The 16,295-nt window shown below is 36.3% G+C and overlaps 1 protein-coding gene across 6 annotated transcripts in view; it reads left to right on the top strand.

Annotated features, from left to right (window-relative positions):
• Positions 1-16,295, top strand: part of AGBL3 (AGBL carboxypeptidase 3) — a 59,775-nt gene that overhangs the window by 3,922 nt on the left and 39,558 nt on the right. For 2 of the 6 annotated variants that reach the window (XM_054505188.2, XM_045864234.3), the window contains exons 3-4: positions 1,454-1,639; positions 7,925-8,032. In XM_054505188.2, coding sequence (XP_054361163.1) covers positions 1,454-1,639; positions 7,925-8,032 — 294 coding nt within the window. Of the gene's footprint in view, positions 1-1,453; positions 1,640-7,924; positions 8,033-12,315; positions 12,455-14,040; positions 14,821-16,295 lie in introns of those variants that run through there. The other 4 variants (XM_064574923.1, XM_064574925.1, XM_045864233.3 and 1 more) reach the window with 4 other exon arrangements.

Genomic DNA, 16,295 nt, shown 5'->3' with positions numbered 1-16,295 from the left:
ATAGTAATCCTTTTTTAATGTTGCTTCTATTATTTAGAATTATTTTGATGTTAAATTTATCATTTATTTGTGGCTCTTTATTTTTATATCTGTTTAAGCTTCCCTACCCCAAGGTCACCAATATAATCATCTAAGTTTAAATACTTTGAATTTTGGTATTTAATTTCTCTATAATTTACATTTATGAATAGTATGAGATATGGATCTAATTTTATTTTCTAATTCATAGCTGCCTTGCCATTTTTGAGTCATATCATAAATTAGACAAAATGTGGTCTGTTCACATAATGAAATACTAGATGCTTAGTAACAGTCTGTTGAATAAATGGATCTAAATAACAATCCTGAGAAGTAGCAAGGGAAGGTGTTATTATTTCTTATTCACATACAGTAAAATTTATGTTCAAAGAGGCTGCATTAGCCAAGCAAAATCGTATAGAAACAAAGTGGTAGAATAGAACTCAGTTTGTCTGACTCCTAGTCCAACTTGCTATATCTGCTCTTGTACAAAAATAGCCCCAAACTAAATCTAGGTAAAAAGCCACGTTTTGGAGGTGGTAGAGCAAGAGGAGACAAATGGAGAACCAAGTATGTGAACAGTAGGGAGAAAACCAGAAAGTGTAGCATCATAAAAGACAAGGTACAGGAGCTTAGGGAGGGGAGATTATCCACAGCAATTTGATGCCCCACAGCTAGCCCATTGAAAGAGACAGGGCCTCTGCACTACCTACTTGGGGCAACCCCATTGTATTCTGTGTGTATTATGCTCTTGGGGTTATGTCACACAGTGACCCTAGAATGAGAACTGAGAAGAAGTTGTGACTGAGAGTTCTCTAGCAACCTTTGAAGATATAGAGCTAGTAGGTGGTAAGGAATTATGGCTATGGGGTGTATTTAACCCATTGGGCAAATAGTTGCCTCAGTGTGTTTAAGTTTAAGTAGAGGCGCCTGGGTGGCTCAGTCGGTTAAGCATCTGACTTCAGCTCAGGTCATGATCCCAGGGTCCTGAGTCTCAGGGTCCTGGGATCCAGCCCTGCATCAGGCTCCATGCTCCGCAGGAGTCTGCTTGTCCATCTCACTTTCCCTCTGTCCCTCCTCCAGCTCGTGCTGTCTCTGTCTCTCTCTCTCAAATAAATAAAATCTTAAAAAAAAAGACTCAACAGTAGACAGTTTGCTAGAAAACCTGCAAGAAACAAATGTTTTTGGAGTAGCATTGAGAATTTAGCATAAATTAATAGTATCTGAGGTCAACAACTACTTTTTGGCTATTGTGAAGATCAACTGTTATAAAATTTCAATAGTAACTTTATTTTTAAAATGGCATGAATTATAAAATGATATCCATAAATACAAATTAGTGGTATTGGAAGGGAAAAAGGAATATATTTAAAAAGTATAGGAATTGGGGTTTTGCTGCTTATCACTCATGATTGTGTTTGAATCTTTTTTTCAGCTGACTCTATTAGTGACCCATTTTTCCCCCGAACTACCCAGATACTGTTGGAATATCAACTAGGGAGATGGGTGCCACGTCTTCGTGAACCACGAGATTTATATGGTGTCTCTTCTTCTGGTCCACTGAGCCCTACACGGTGGCCGTACCACTGTGAGGTCATTGATGAAAAGGTCCAGCATATTGGTATGTTCTTAGCAGTTTTTGGAATTCAAATATTAGCAAACTAACTTTGCCAACCTTAATTTTAATGAGGAGACTCGTGGTGTTAGAATATTGCATTCCAGCAGGAATAAAGCATGAGCTATATGTATCATTTAAAATTTTCTAGTGGCCACATTTGAAAAAGGAAAAAGAAACAAGTGAAATTGATTTCAAAAATATATTTTATTTAACCCAAATTTATCCAAAGTATTTTGCATTCTTTTTTTTTTCATATGAAATCTGGTGTGCATTTACACTTGCATTTTAGCTCAGATCAGCCACATTTCAAGTGTTCAGAAGCCACATGTGCTTAAAAGGGGGACGTAAAACATGTGCCAGAATTTTGTAATTCTGAGCAATTTGAAATAGCATGACTATTCCAGTCACATTCAAACTCATACATAAAGTGAGGTCATGGACAGAGGGTATGCCAGATGGTTCTGCAGTCTTGCTCCTTTTTTCTCCATATCTCTTGCTCCCCGCACCCCCCGAATATCTTTTTTCTCCTCTGTGTATCTTTATCCTCTTTCTTTCTTTCTCCCTTTTTTTCCACTTCTCTTCCGCTCTTATTTTTTTTTTTATCTTTGTGCCCCTTTGTCTTTTTTTCTCTCCTTCCCTCTTTCTGCTTCTTTCCCTTAATGTATGTTTTATGGACCCAAAGAGGACATATTTTAGTGAATATTTTTATGTTTCTGTATATGCAGTCCCAAATTTTGTTTTCATTCAGTGTTTTGCAGCCTTATCTTCCCAGTCCTCACACCTGAATAATAGAAACATTTCCATTATTCATTACCTCCTCACTACCACTGTTTTTCACCTTGGGTTGATGATAGCATATACATTATTGCCAGGTAGAGATCTTATTAGACATTCACTGGTGAATAAAATTAAAAACTGGCTATAGTTACTGTAACTGTCTATACTTACTGTATTGCTTACTTAAATTAGATGCTACTTAGGCATTCTTACAAACTAAGTTTTCTCTTTATATTATCTAGTATATAGAGAAAGAGGGGAAGGGAGAAGTGCGTGTCTCCCTCTTTCCCCCTCTCCTTTCTCTCTCTCTCTCTATATATATGTATGTGTATACACACACACACACACACACACACACATATGCTTCAGAAAACTTTAAGTCAAAAGTTCTCAGCTGGGTGTTTAGGCCCCCCTGGTCTTATGGTCAAGTCAGGCTGTCTGATTCTGCCAAATGAAAACCAGTAAACAAACTGCCCATGATGGGTATCAGGGGAGTTTCAGACTTTAAATAGCACATTATAAATCTTACTGTCCTTACCTTGGCCAACTGTCAAAGCTAGATATCCAGACTTTCCCAGCTATAAAAATAGAGCTTTTCCAGTCAGCTATAAATGAACACTATCCTACACAACCATATACCTTGAAAGTCTTTCCATATAAGCTCATATATACCAATCTCTTTTTTAAATAAATTGGTTCATTAGATTTAATTCAGTGAATACAATACTTTCTTTAACTGCTGCCCTATCATTGAGTTTTAGATGTTTCCAGTCTTTGGCTCTGACAAACAGAACTTCATGAACATTCTTTTATATATGTCCTTCTGTGTGTGTGTGTGTGTGTGTGTGTGTGTGTGTCTAGTTGTAGAGTAAATTCCTGGAGTTTCTAGTTAAAAGGATACTGCCAAATTGCCCTTCAAAAGGAGCTGTAACAATGTATAGTCATAAGTTTGTATGAGTGTGGTTGGTGGTCTTCAAGATTACCCTCAGGTTGAATGATTATAGAAGGACTCCTAGAACTCAAAAAAAATTTACAAAAGCTGCTATACTCATGGTTATGGTTTATTACATTGAAATGATACAGATTAAAATCAGCAAAGGTTAAAAAAAAATCAGCAAAGGTAAAAGGAACATAGAATAGAGTCCAGGAGAGATCAGACACAAGCTTCCAGTTGTCCCCTCCCAGTGTAGTCTTATGGACAGTGTTTAATACTCCCAGCCATGATGTGAGATAATACACATGAAGTATTGCCAGTCAGGAAAGCTCATCCAAGCTTTGGGGTCTATGGTTTCTTCTAGGGGCTGGTCATATCTCCATGGAGTACTCATGTGGCTGACCTTAGTTACTCAGTCTCTAGCCTTTCCTGTTAAAATTGATAGCATGTGGTGTAAGTCCCTCTACCATAAGTCACATTGCTGGCATAATTATCTGGTATGACCCAAAGCCCGAAGTAGACAGACAGACAGACTCTCATCAAGCAGGATATTCCAAAGTCTGAGAAGTTATCTTCTAGGAGTTTAACAAGGGTGAAAGCTTTCTTGTGTATACAGAGTTTGGACAACCCAGGCCTGCTGAGTTAATCCTTTACTACACAGTGAGAGGGCCTATTTTCCCATACACTCATAAACACTGTTTAGTTACTTGTCTGATTTTCAACAGTCTGATATCATTTGTTTTATATGTTGCATTTCAATTTATATATTCTTTATTTATGAGTGACTTTGAACATCTTTATGTATATATATATTGACTGTTTTAGTTTTTATATTTATTTTATTATGGTAAGAGTACTTAACATGAGGTCTACCCTCAGCAGATTTTTAAGTGTGCAATACAGTATTGTTAACTAGAGGCACAAAGTTGTTACAGAGCTTATTCGTCGCATTATTGAAGCTTTAAATGTGTTGATTAGTAGCTCCCCATTTTCCCCTCCCGCTTGCTCCTAGCAACCACTGTTCCACTTTCTGATTCTATGAGTTTGACTATTTTAGATACTTTATATAAGTGGAATCATGTAGTATTTGTCCTTCTGTGACTGACTTATTTCATTCAGCATAATGTCCTCAGGGTTCATCCATGTTGTTGCATATTGCAGGATTTCCTTTTTTAAAACTGAATAATATTTCTCTCCCTCTCTCCCTCCTTCCCTCCCTCTCCCCCTCCTTCCCTCCCTCTCCCTGTGTGTGTGTAGCACATTCTCTTTGTATCATTTATCCATCAGTGGACATTCAGATTGTTTCCACATCTTAGCTATTGTGAATAGTACTGCAATGAATGTGGGAGTGCTAATATCTAATATATCTTCAAGATCCTCATTTAAGTTCTTTTGGGTAAATACCCAGTGGTTGGACGGCTGGATAATGTGGTAGTTCTATTTTTAACTTTTTGAGGAACTTCTACACTGCTTTCCATGGTGGTTGTACTATTTTTTATTCCCACCAACAGTGTACAGGGGTTCCAGTTTCTCCACTTCCTTGCCAACACTTGTCTTTTGTTTTTTGGATAATGACCATCATAATAGGTGTGAAATGATACCTCCCTGTGGCTTTGATTTTCATTTCCCTGAAGCTCAGTGGTGTTAACAATGCAATCCCTATCAAAATCCCAGTGGCGTTTTCAGAGAAATAAAAAACAACTCTAAAAGTCAGATGGAACACAAAAGGCCACAGATAGCCAAATTAATCTTCAGAAAGAAGAACAAAGCTGGAGACATCACACTTTTTGATTTCAAAATGTACTACAAGAAGCAAGCTAGCCAGTTGTTTAAAAAGTTGTTAAATTATTTCCTGTAAACTGATTGGAAATGCCACAATTATTAATGCTAAACTTCTAGGTCTAATTTTGAATTTTACTCTAATCCATTAACTTGTCTATTCATATGATGGCATGAATTTTAAAGCTTAAAGCTTTAAAATAAATTGTTATGTGATAAACTTGGTTCACACCATTACTTTATTCTTTTTAAAAATTTTCCATTTTCTAGGCTACTTTTGCCAAGACCTTTCTCTAAAGATAAACATGGCCAATAAACACATGAAAAGATATTCAGCATCTTTAGTCATCTGGGAAATGCAAATAAATACCACATTGAAATACCACTTTATACCCACTGGAATAACTAGAATCAAAATCTGATAACATGTGTTGATGAGAAATTAAACATATGCCCCCCAAAAAGCTTATATGTAAGTGTTAATATAGTACCATTATTCTAATAGCCAAAAGGAAACAATCCAAATATCCATCAGTGGATGAGTACTGTTTCATGGAAATCAGAGGAGACTACATTTTACATTTTAACTTCAGCTCAGCAGTAAGCAATGATGACCGTGTGGAGCATAACCTGCTGATGGCTGATTCTATACATTGGTTGACAGCTTTGCATTGTCAACTAAAATTGAAGCCATGTATGTCCTAAAATTTAGAATTCCTACCTCAGGATCTATAACCAAGAGAAATGTGGGCACATGTGTTCCAAGGAACATGTATAAAGCTTATCATAGAACCATTGTTCATGATGGCCTTAACCTGAAACAACCTGAATGCCCATTATAAATAGAAGTGGATAAATAGATTGTAGCATTTTTATGTAATAAATTCTATAGCAATAAAAATGAATTACAGCAACACGCCACAAGATGGATTGATTTCACAAATATGTGAAAAAAGAAGACTATTATGTAATTCAACTTATGTAAGTACAAAAATAGGCAAAACAAAGCTATAGTTTCATATCAATACTTACGTAGATATATTTATGCACATATATGTATGAATACTCAGATTATGAAGTTATAAAGGCAGATGAAGAAGCGATTGTGTTATGGTAAGGTTAATGGTTATAGTTCAAGGGGAAGGAGGAACGAGTGATCAGAAGGGGGTATGAGTGGGGCCTCTGAGGGGCTGGCAATGTAATAGATCTTGATCTAAATGCTATATGCTTTGTAATAAAGCTCAGAACTATACTTCTTTGGTTTTGTACTTCTCATAAGTATAATTCCTCATAAACATTTTGTTTAAACATTTTGTTTATTTCTGACCATGTGAGTTATGGGTAGAATGAGCACAAATAATTGGCAAAACAGTGTTTCAGAGTAGAATCTGGAAATAGACTAGCACATTTAAGACCAAATTATTTTTAATAAAGTCACCAGAGCAATCCGGTGGGGATAAGTCTTTTTAATGATTGGTGCTGTAACAACCTAGTGTCCATGTAGAGAAAAAATAAACTTGACCTCTACCCTCTCAGCACACACAAAATTAATTCAAGATAGATCACAGGACTAAACATAAAAATTAATTCATAATGCTCCTTGAAGAAAACATAGTACAATATCTTCATAATCATAGGATAGATAAAAACAGTTCTAGAGAGGACCCAGAAAGAAAAAAGAAACAATGAAAATAAGTTTGACTTCATCAAAATTTTAAATTTCTCACCAAAAGATACAATTAACAAAATGAAAAGGCAAGCCACAGTCTAATATTCCCAGCACATATCTGACAAAGAATTTGTATGCAAACTATAGGAAGAATTCCTACAAACCAATAATAAAAACTAATTAAAAATGGGCAAAAGAGTTGAACAGACATTGCTCAAAGGAAGACATGTAATGGCTAATAAATGTGCAAAAGTGTTAAACATGGGAAAGGAAAATGAAAATCACAGTGAGATACCACTTTACACTAGAATGGCAAAATTTAAAAAAATTTTAGAATGTAGAACAACTGGAACTCTTATTCTATTAGCTTGCTTTTTACTTATTTTTTTTATGTCACCACACAGAGTGTCATTAGTTTTTGATGTAGTGTTCCATGATTCATTGTTTGCATATAACACCCAGTGCTCCATGCAGAACATGCCCTCCTTAGTACCCATCACTGGGCTAACCCATTCTCCCCCCTCAAAAATACCCCTCTGTTTGTTTCTCAGAGTCCACAACTGGAACTCTTAATGCATTGTTGGTATGAGTGTAAAATTGTACAACCACTCTGAGAAAAGGTTCAGCAATTTTTCTCTTTAATAAAAGAAAATATACATCTATGTATTTGTTAGAACTCGTTGAACATACAATTCAGATCTGTACATTGCATTATATATAATAAGTAAATTTTACTAAATTTAAAAAATAGCCACAATCCTTCATCCATGTATCTTCACCCTTTGTAATGTCATCTTCCATTCCCTTCTATCAAGAGGTGTCCTCTTTTCCCCACCCCTGGAAATAGGATGGCCTGTGACTTGCTTTAGCAAAACCAAGTGTGGCATAAGCAATAGCATGTCAGTGTTGACCTAGGTCTCAAAAGTCTTTGCGTACTTCTGCTTTCTCTTAAACCCTGTCCAGCCACCACAGAACAATCCATAGCTAGCTTATTGGATAGTTAAGCCCTGCATAAAACACTAAATTTTAGCCTAGATATACCAATGAATGACTTGAAAATATACAATAAAAATTTCACGTTTTATTTTGAAGTAGTATTCAAATAAAGTTTTCTCTTTTTTCTTTCCAGATTGGACTCCTTCTTATCCTGAGCCATTGTACACCCCAACAGGCCTAGAGATGGAACCCCTTTATCCAAACTCCAAGGAAGATACTGTAGTTTATCTAGCTGAAGATGGTGAGTACATAATGAGACACATTGCTATAAAATATAATTTGGTACCTAGATTCATCCCTTAATTACATTTGTTTTGCTGTTTATAATGGAAACTGCACATTACCAGGAAGTCCCTGTCTCCATCAAGATGTTTGGTTACAGACTGATTCAAATGTGTATTTAGTGCTAATTATATTCTTGAAGGTGTACTGCAGTTTATACAAAGTTACTTTAAAATAAAATGTATTGCCCACTACAATGGAGAGTTATATTTAGAAGGAATTATGCTTCACATCAGTTTTCAAAGATAAATCCAGTGGAGTGTTGTACGACTATTATTGCCTTTCTATTCATAGGTCACATTCATGAAATCTTTCAGATGATTTTCTTTTTATTTCATGCCAGTTTGATACTTTCTTGAGATTGCATCTTTCAAAGGGGGAAATACCCCACACTGTAAGTAACATCTAAGATGGTATCTCAGGAAAGTGTTCTTAACAGGCAGGATCAATATTTGTACTTTGAGAACTCTAGTAATGCAAAATCTCTTATCTGCTTTATGATAGAATGCAAATAATCAAACATAGATGTCTCAGCCTATATCCTCAACTGCGTTGCTCCTAAAGCACCATTGTAAGGAAGTATGGGACTCCTGCACAATTAAAGGGCTGGCAAAACAAAAATTTACAAGGATTGTTTCCTATACAGCAAACAATTGTAGAAATCATATACTCACATATTTTTAACAACAAAGGTAAAGACAAGCATCTCTGATTTTTTTAAATTTAATTTCAAATATTTGCACGGCTAACCTGCCTTAGAGTTCCACACACAACTTAAATAAGATCTGATAAAATATTAAAATAGTTAAGGTGAGTCAGTCAGGGTCTTGTCAGGAACTGGATGGCATACTTGGAGTAATTTAAGAAAGTTTAATGAAAGTATCACTTACCAAAGTGTGGATAGAATTAAGGGAGACTAACAAGGGGTGGTAAAGCAACCTAGGACTGTCAACAGAGCAAAATCATTGTTTCTTCTAGTCCTGAAAGAGTAAGAAGACAAAATGGTTTCCAGATCTGTAGCTGTAGGAGAGGGAAGTCCCTAAATAACTGGGGGGAAAGAATTCTGGGGTCATATTTTTTTCTTCTAAAGATTTTTTTTTAAAGATTTACTTATTTATTTTAGAAAGAAAGAGAGTGTGTATGCACAAGTTGGGGGAGGGGTGGACGGACAGAGAGAGGGGAAGCAGACTGCCTGCTGAGAGGGGGGCCCAACGCAGGGCTCAACCTCAGGACCCTGAGACCATGACCCGAGCCGAAACCAAGAGTCAGACACTTAACTGACTGAGCCACACAGGGGCCCCTCAAGACTTTTTTCTTTAAAGATGTTGTGCCATTGTCTTGTGACATCTATTGTCTTTAATAAAAAGACAACCGTAATTTTTATCATTGTTCCCTATATGTGTGATGTGTCTTTTTCTCTCTGGATGTTTTTAGCAATTTGACTATGATCTGCCTAGATTTGGGTACCTTTATATTTATCCTGCTTGATGTTTGCTAACTTCTTGGGTCCATAGGTTAATAGAGTTGGGTTTTTTTCCCCCAAATTTGAGAACTTTTCAGCCATATTATTTCTATATTATTTTCAGCCACATATTTTTTCTATATTATTCATTCTCTTCTGTCCTTTGGAATTCCAATTACACATATGCTGGATTTCTAGCTATGTTCCACATGTCAGTGGATCTTTGTTTTTTTTCCTTCTCCTTGAGTTTGGATTAATTGTATTTATTTGTTTTTAAGTTCACTGAGTCTTTCTTTTGCAATATTCAATTTTTCTTAAACCCATCTAATCTTTAATTTCAATTATTGTATTTTTTATTTCTAGAATTTTTCTTTTTTTTAAATAACAACAACTAAAATTTATTCAGTGCTTACTATGTGTCAGGCATGGATCTAAACACTGAAACACTTTACATATTATCTTTTAGTCCTTTAAAGATGTCATCCCATTGGCCTCTGACCTCTGTTGTTCCTAATGAGAAGTCATTAGTAATTCCTATCATGGTTCTCCTGTTTGTGATGTGTTTGCTTTCTCTGGCTGCTTTTATTCATTATCTTTATCTTTCTTTTTTTTTTATTCTATATATTTTATTTTTTAAATTTATTTTTAATTTAAATTCAGTTAATTCACATATAATTGTTACTGGCTTCAAAGGTAGAGGTCAGTATTTATCAGTCTGATATACTACCCAGTGCTCATTATATCACGTGCCCTCCTTAATGTCTATCACCTTGTTACCCCATCCCCACAACCTCCTCCACTCCAGCAACCCTCGGTTTGTTTCCTATTATTGACAGTCTCTTATGGTTTGTCTCCCTCTCTGGTTTCATCTTGTTTCATTCTTTCCTCTCTTCCCCTATGAGCCTTTGTTTTGTTTCTTAAATTCTGTATATTAGTGAGATCATATGATAATTGTCTTTCTCTAATTGACTTATTTCACTTAGCATAATCCCCTCTAGTTCCATCAATGTCATTGAAAATGGCAAGATTTCATTTTTTTGATGACTGAGTACTATTCCATTATATATATATATATATACCACATCTTCTTTATCCATTCATCTGTCGATGGACATTTGGGCTTTTTCCATAATTTGGCTGTTGTAGACATTGCTGCTATAAACATTGGGCTGTAGGTGCCCCATCGGATCACTACATTTGTGTCTTTGGGGTAAATACTAGTAGTGCAATTGCTGGGTCATAGAGTAGCTCCATTTTCAACTTTTTGAGGAACCTCCATACTGTTTTCCAAAGTGGCTGCGCCAGCTTGCATTCCCACCAACAGTGTAAGAGGGTTCCCCTTTCTCTGCATCCTCGCCAATATCTGTTGTATTTCTAGAATTTTCATTTGGTTCTTTTTTGTAGTTTGGGGGTTTTTTGAGATTACTTTATCTGCTTATTCATTATCTATCTTTTCCCTTAAGTCTTTAAATACATATATTCAATTCAATTCTGTGTGTGTGTGTGTTTAAAGTCCTCTGTTAATCCCAACATCTGGGTTATCTTGGGGTTTGTTGAATGTGTGTGTGTGTGTGTGTGTGTGTGAGACCATGGATCACATTTTTCCTGATTTTCTTCATGCTTCATAATTTTTTCCTAATATGCAGGACATTGTAAAAGATATGTCGTAGGAGTCTGTATTACGTTCTTTTCAAAAATTATGCTGAATTTTGTTCTGGTAGGCAGTTAAATTGCTGGCAGATCACTTTGCTTCTTTCAGCTTTGGTTTTATTTTTTTATTTTATTTATTTATTAGAGAGAACACAAACAGGGGGAGCAGCAGAGGGAGAGGGAGAAGCAGCCCCCCACGAGTGGGAAGCCTGATCTGGAGGTCAATCCCAGGGCCCTGAGATCATGACCTGAGCCAAAGGCAGATGCTTAACCAACTGAGCCACCCAGGCACCCTGGTTTTATATATTTTTTTAATAAGGGCAGATCTGTTTTCATTTTGTCTTAGTCATTTAGTCCTAGGTCATCGTCTTTGCCCTTGGATGTGGTACTTACACCTAAAATGCAGCCTTTCTGGAGTCATGATTGAATGCCTGAGATACTCAAAGAAGTCTTTCCATTCTGGATAGTTTAGAATTACAATATATTCTAGAATGGCATATCTGATATCTCAGCCCCACAGTTAATACTCTCTTATCTTACTGAGTCTTATTCTGTACTTCTGTAGCCAAACCTTCAGCCCTATGTAGCTTTCTTCTCTCTGGTGTCCTGCCTCATAATTTCAGCAGCCACAAGCAACAGTCTGGCCTCCTCAGCTCAGTAAGACTGCCCTACTACTATTCTTAAGTGCCACCTTCTTAAGATGTAGTCAGACAGTATTGCCAGGAGGAAAGCCAAGGTTAGACATGGACTTACTTCATGATTTTTTTTTTTTCAAACATTCTGTATAGTCCTAGTCTATATGTTATCCAGATGTGTGAAAACAGCTCATTTTCTTTGGTCCAGCTTTATAGTTACTTATAGTGAAAGGGCAAATTCAGGACCAATTACTCCATAATAATCAGAAGCAGAATAAATATTTTTAATGTGAGAAATACATGAATTTATTTTGGGCATTGCTTTTCTAGTCTGAACACTCTTAGACTTTCTATTTCAACAAATCTGTGTGTCACATTACTTAAAAATTTAAAATCCTTAGTGACACTTCAGTTATACTGTGGCTCCACACTTTATGCAGGATAATCCGTGTACTCTGGACATGGTTTGATAGTATGGTCTTCTTCTGTCATCAGCTTACAAGGAGCCCTGTTTTGTGTATTCCCGAGTAGGGGGCAACCGAACACCTCTGAAGCAACCTGTGGATAACTATGACAATACTTTGACGTTCGAAGCAAGGTTTGAGAGTGGAAATCTACAGAAGGTAGTCAAAGTGTAGGTTTTAATTATTTTTATTTGAGGAGCTAGACCTTCAGCTATTTATTATTTTTGGTATTGGGTACATTGAAGTTTTAGTATTTGTAAATGAACTGCAATTCCTTGAGGTATGATGCCAATTAGAGATGATTATGAAGGGGGTATGAAAGGTTCACATTCTGGATTCAAATACTCTGAACTTAAGTCAAACAGGTTTCTGTACTGTACATTTTTTTTTAAGATTTTATCTATTTATTTGACAGAGAGAGACATAGCGAGAGAGGAAACACAAGCAGGGGGAGTGGGAGAGGGAGAAGCAGGCTTCCTACTGAGCAGGGAGCCCGATGCGGGGCTCGATCCCAGGACCCCGGAATCATGACCTGAGCCGAAGGCAGTCGCTTAACGACTGAGCCACCCAGGCGCCCCGGTACTGTGCATTTTTAATATGCCAATATGAATTGTCATAGAGACGCACACTGCTTCTCAAACTTTTTAATGGAATAATACTTGGGATGAATGTTCTGTAAAACATGTTTGGGAACATGCATGCTATCCAAGGGCATTCTTTAAAAAATTTTTACTATAAAAAAATTCAAGTATGGAGAATAATACAGTTCTCCATTAACCATCACATACCCATCACCTAGATGCAACAGCTATGGTTTTGCATTATTCGTTTCACCTATTCATAGGCCACTTTTGTTAACACACACATACACACAAAGGAAGTACATAGTGCTGATGGAATAGAAGGTTACTTGGTAAAGAAAAAGTCACAATTAACCCAGTAAGATTGTGTGTGTATATGTGTATAAAACAAACGTACCAATAAAATTATTTTGGGGTGCCTGGGTGGCTCAGTTGGTTAAGCCTTCAGCTCAGGTCATGATCCCAGGGTCCTGGGATCGAGTCCCGCATCGGGCTCCCTGCTCTGCGGGGAGCCTGCTTCTCCCTCTCCCACTCCCCCTGCTTGTGTTCCCTCTCTCGCTGTGTCTCTCTCTGTCAAATAAATAAATAAAATCTTAAAAAAAATAAATAAAATTATTTTTACCTTTAAGTATCCTCAGTGACTAAGTATGGGGAATGCAAATAGTTCTCAAATACAGTCCTCAAAGAGTTTCAAATTTTTCCATGTATGTGGTTTTATTAATTTATATGTTTTAAACCTTTCTAAGTGATAGTATTTCAGATCCCTAGAGTTTGAATCTAACAGAAAGCAGGAATATATATCTGAAGTAAAAAAAGGAACATCGGACTTGATTTCAGTTTTAGGAGCTCTTTAATCATTTCTTCTATAGGAAACATAATTGGGTTGAAATATAGAATTTTTTATCAAATGCCCATTTTAATGTGCTCTCTTGAATTACAAAAAAATAAAAAGGCTTTAGAGAATTAGCATAGAAGCAGTTTCAGATCCAATAAAAGAGAAAGTTTCAAAACTTTGATCTTTTACAATTGCTTGCTATTGGATGCTGCCTAAATAAACAGCTTCAGGAAAAAAGGCTTTCTGTGAATAGGTAAAAGTAAAATAATTTTCCTTATTTAATTTGAACTTGAATGTCATTTTTACATTTTATGTGTTTTTCTTTCCTTCTGTGTATTAGGGCAGAATATGAATACCAGTTGACCGTGCGCCCTGACCTCTTCACAAATAAACACACCCAGTGGTACTATTTCCAAGTCACTAATACCCAAGCAGGAATAGTCTACAGATTCACTATAATCAATTTCACTAAGCCTGCTAGTCTTTACAATCGGGGTATGCGCCCACTCTTTTATTCTGAAAAAGAAGCCAAGGCTCATAATATTGGCTGGCAGAGAATAGGAGATCAAATCAAGTATTACAGAAACAACCAGGGACAAGAGGGGCGCCATTATTTCTCTCTTACATGGACATTTCAATTTCCACACAACAAAGATACCTGCTACTTTGCTCACTGCTATCCATATACTTACACCAACCTGCAAGAATATCTTTCTACTATCAATCATGACTCAGTACGGTCAAAGTTTTGTAAAATACGTGTCTTGTGCCACACGATTGCTAGGAACATGGTGTATGTTTTAACAATCACTACTCCCTTCAAGAGCACTGACTCAAGAAAACGAAAGGCTGTGATTTTGACTGCAAGGGTACATCCAGGAGAAACCAACAGCTCTTGGATCATGAAAGGCTTCCTAGATTATATTTTAGGAGACTCAAGTGATGCGCAGTTGCTTCGGGACACTTTCATCTTCAAGGTGGTACCCATGCTGAATCCAGATGGTGTGATTGTGGGAAATTATCGTTGTTCCTTAGCTGGACGAGATTTAAACCGTAATTATACATCTCTCCTGAAGGAATCATTTCCTTCTGTTTGGTATACCCGGAACATGATCCGTAGGTAAAATAAGCCTCAAATTACCTCTCTGCTTATTTAGTAAACTTGGTAGTGAGATTTTTGCTCCCACCATCCCATTCGTTTTACTCTAGCTTTTAAGATAGCTTAACTGATAGTTTAACTATAGCTACTTAATTTTTTCCCCATTTTTTCCACTCTTCTTTCTGGCATTATGCCACTGGATTCACTAGCCTTTTCTTAAATAATGAATAAATTTCTAGAACATTTTAATGGCTTTGTGAAACTAATAGTTAAATTTGCTTATCCCAAATCTGGTTTCTTGCTAAAGCTAAAGGTAACACTGATGTTTAGTTTGGGATGCTTGAATCTCTTATATGTGAAAATTCTATCTCACAGGGCCTCCTGGCACTATGTTAATCATACATTGCTCTATGATGAGCCTTTTTTTATTCAGTTTTTAATTTTAATTCCAGTATGGTTAACATATAATGTTATATTAGTTTCAGGTGTACAATATAGGGATTCAACAATTCCGTACATTACTCAGTGCTCATCATGATAAGTGTACTCTTTATTATGATAAGTCTTTTGACTATCAGGATACATAGTTATTAAAATATTAAAATAAAACTTTGATGAATTATAGTCTTATTTCCCCCCTGAAAAAAATTGAAAAGCTTTAAATTTTCCAAAGAATCCAGGTCAGTAAATGCACATAATATTTAAATGTTTGTTGAATGGGTGAATTCTTTAATAGATTCAGGTGACAACAATCAGAAATTGGCATGTGCTTGAGCAAAAAAATTTAGAGTCACAGAACCCCATTCCAAGTCCAAAGCCCCTTAACCTTTTTGGCTAAGAGTGTGGAGTGGAGTTAAAATATCAGATTGGAATCCTGCTATATCATTTACTAACTGTGTGACCTTGAGCAATTTAAAAACAAATCTAAACCTCAGTTTTCTCATCTATAAAATGGTAATAATAATACTAAACTCATAGGCAGGAGGATTAAATGAGAATATTATTAATAAAGTGTCCAGAATAAAATATGGGCATTGAAAGCTCTAAATGTATTCAGTATTAGCTCAGATATAAAAAGAAAAAAAAAGTTGTTGATGAATCAGATATAGATGTAAAAACTCTTTGTAAACTCTTTAGGATTATTCAAATATTTATAACAATAAGTACTGTTGTAGAGAGTGTCTATGTCCTGATCCCACTTTGTTACCAGGGCCCCTAGTGCAAGTACAAGGACCCTGTTTCAGGGCTGAGGCCCTCAAGGATACCTCCAGCCCCTCGGAGGAGCTGACAGGCTTCAGAAGCACCAAGACACATGGCCCCGACCATCTCAGTTCAGTCTCCACTTTCACTTCCACGTTAATTCTTTTATCTGCTTAGGCACAGAGGGAGTGAAGTGCAAATCCCCTCAAAAAGGACTGAAAATTCTTTGTTTTCATACCCTTCAAAGATGTGGACTCCAGGATTCCCTGTAGTTACCTGAGAAATGTTAAGTGATA

This window comes from Mirounga angustirostris, unplaced genomic scaffold (genome assembly GCF_029215605.1).
Source record: "Mirounga angustirostris isolate CCGP_5_RB_7025 unplaced genomic scaffold, mMirAng1.0.hap1 SCAF_12, whole genome shotgun sequence".
Taxonomy (NCBI): domain Eukaryota; kingdom Metazoa; phylum Chordata; class Mammalia; order Carnivora; family Phocidae; genus Mirounga; species Mirounga angustirostris.
This window is presented reverse-complemented; position numbering and strand designations above follow the sequence as displayed.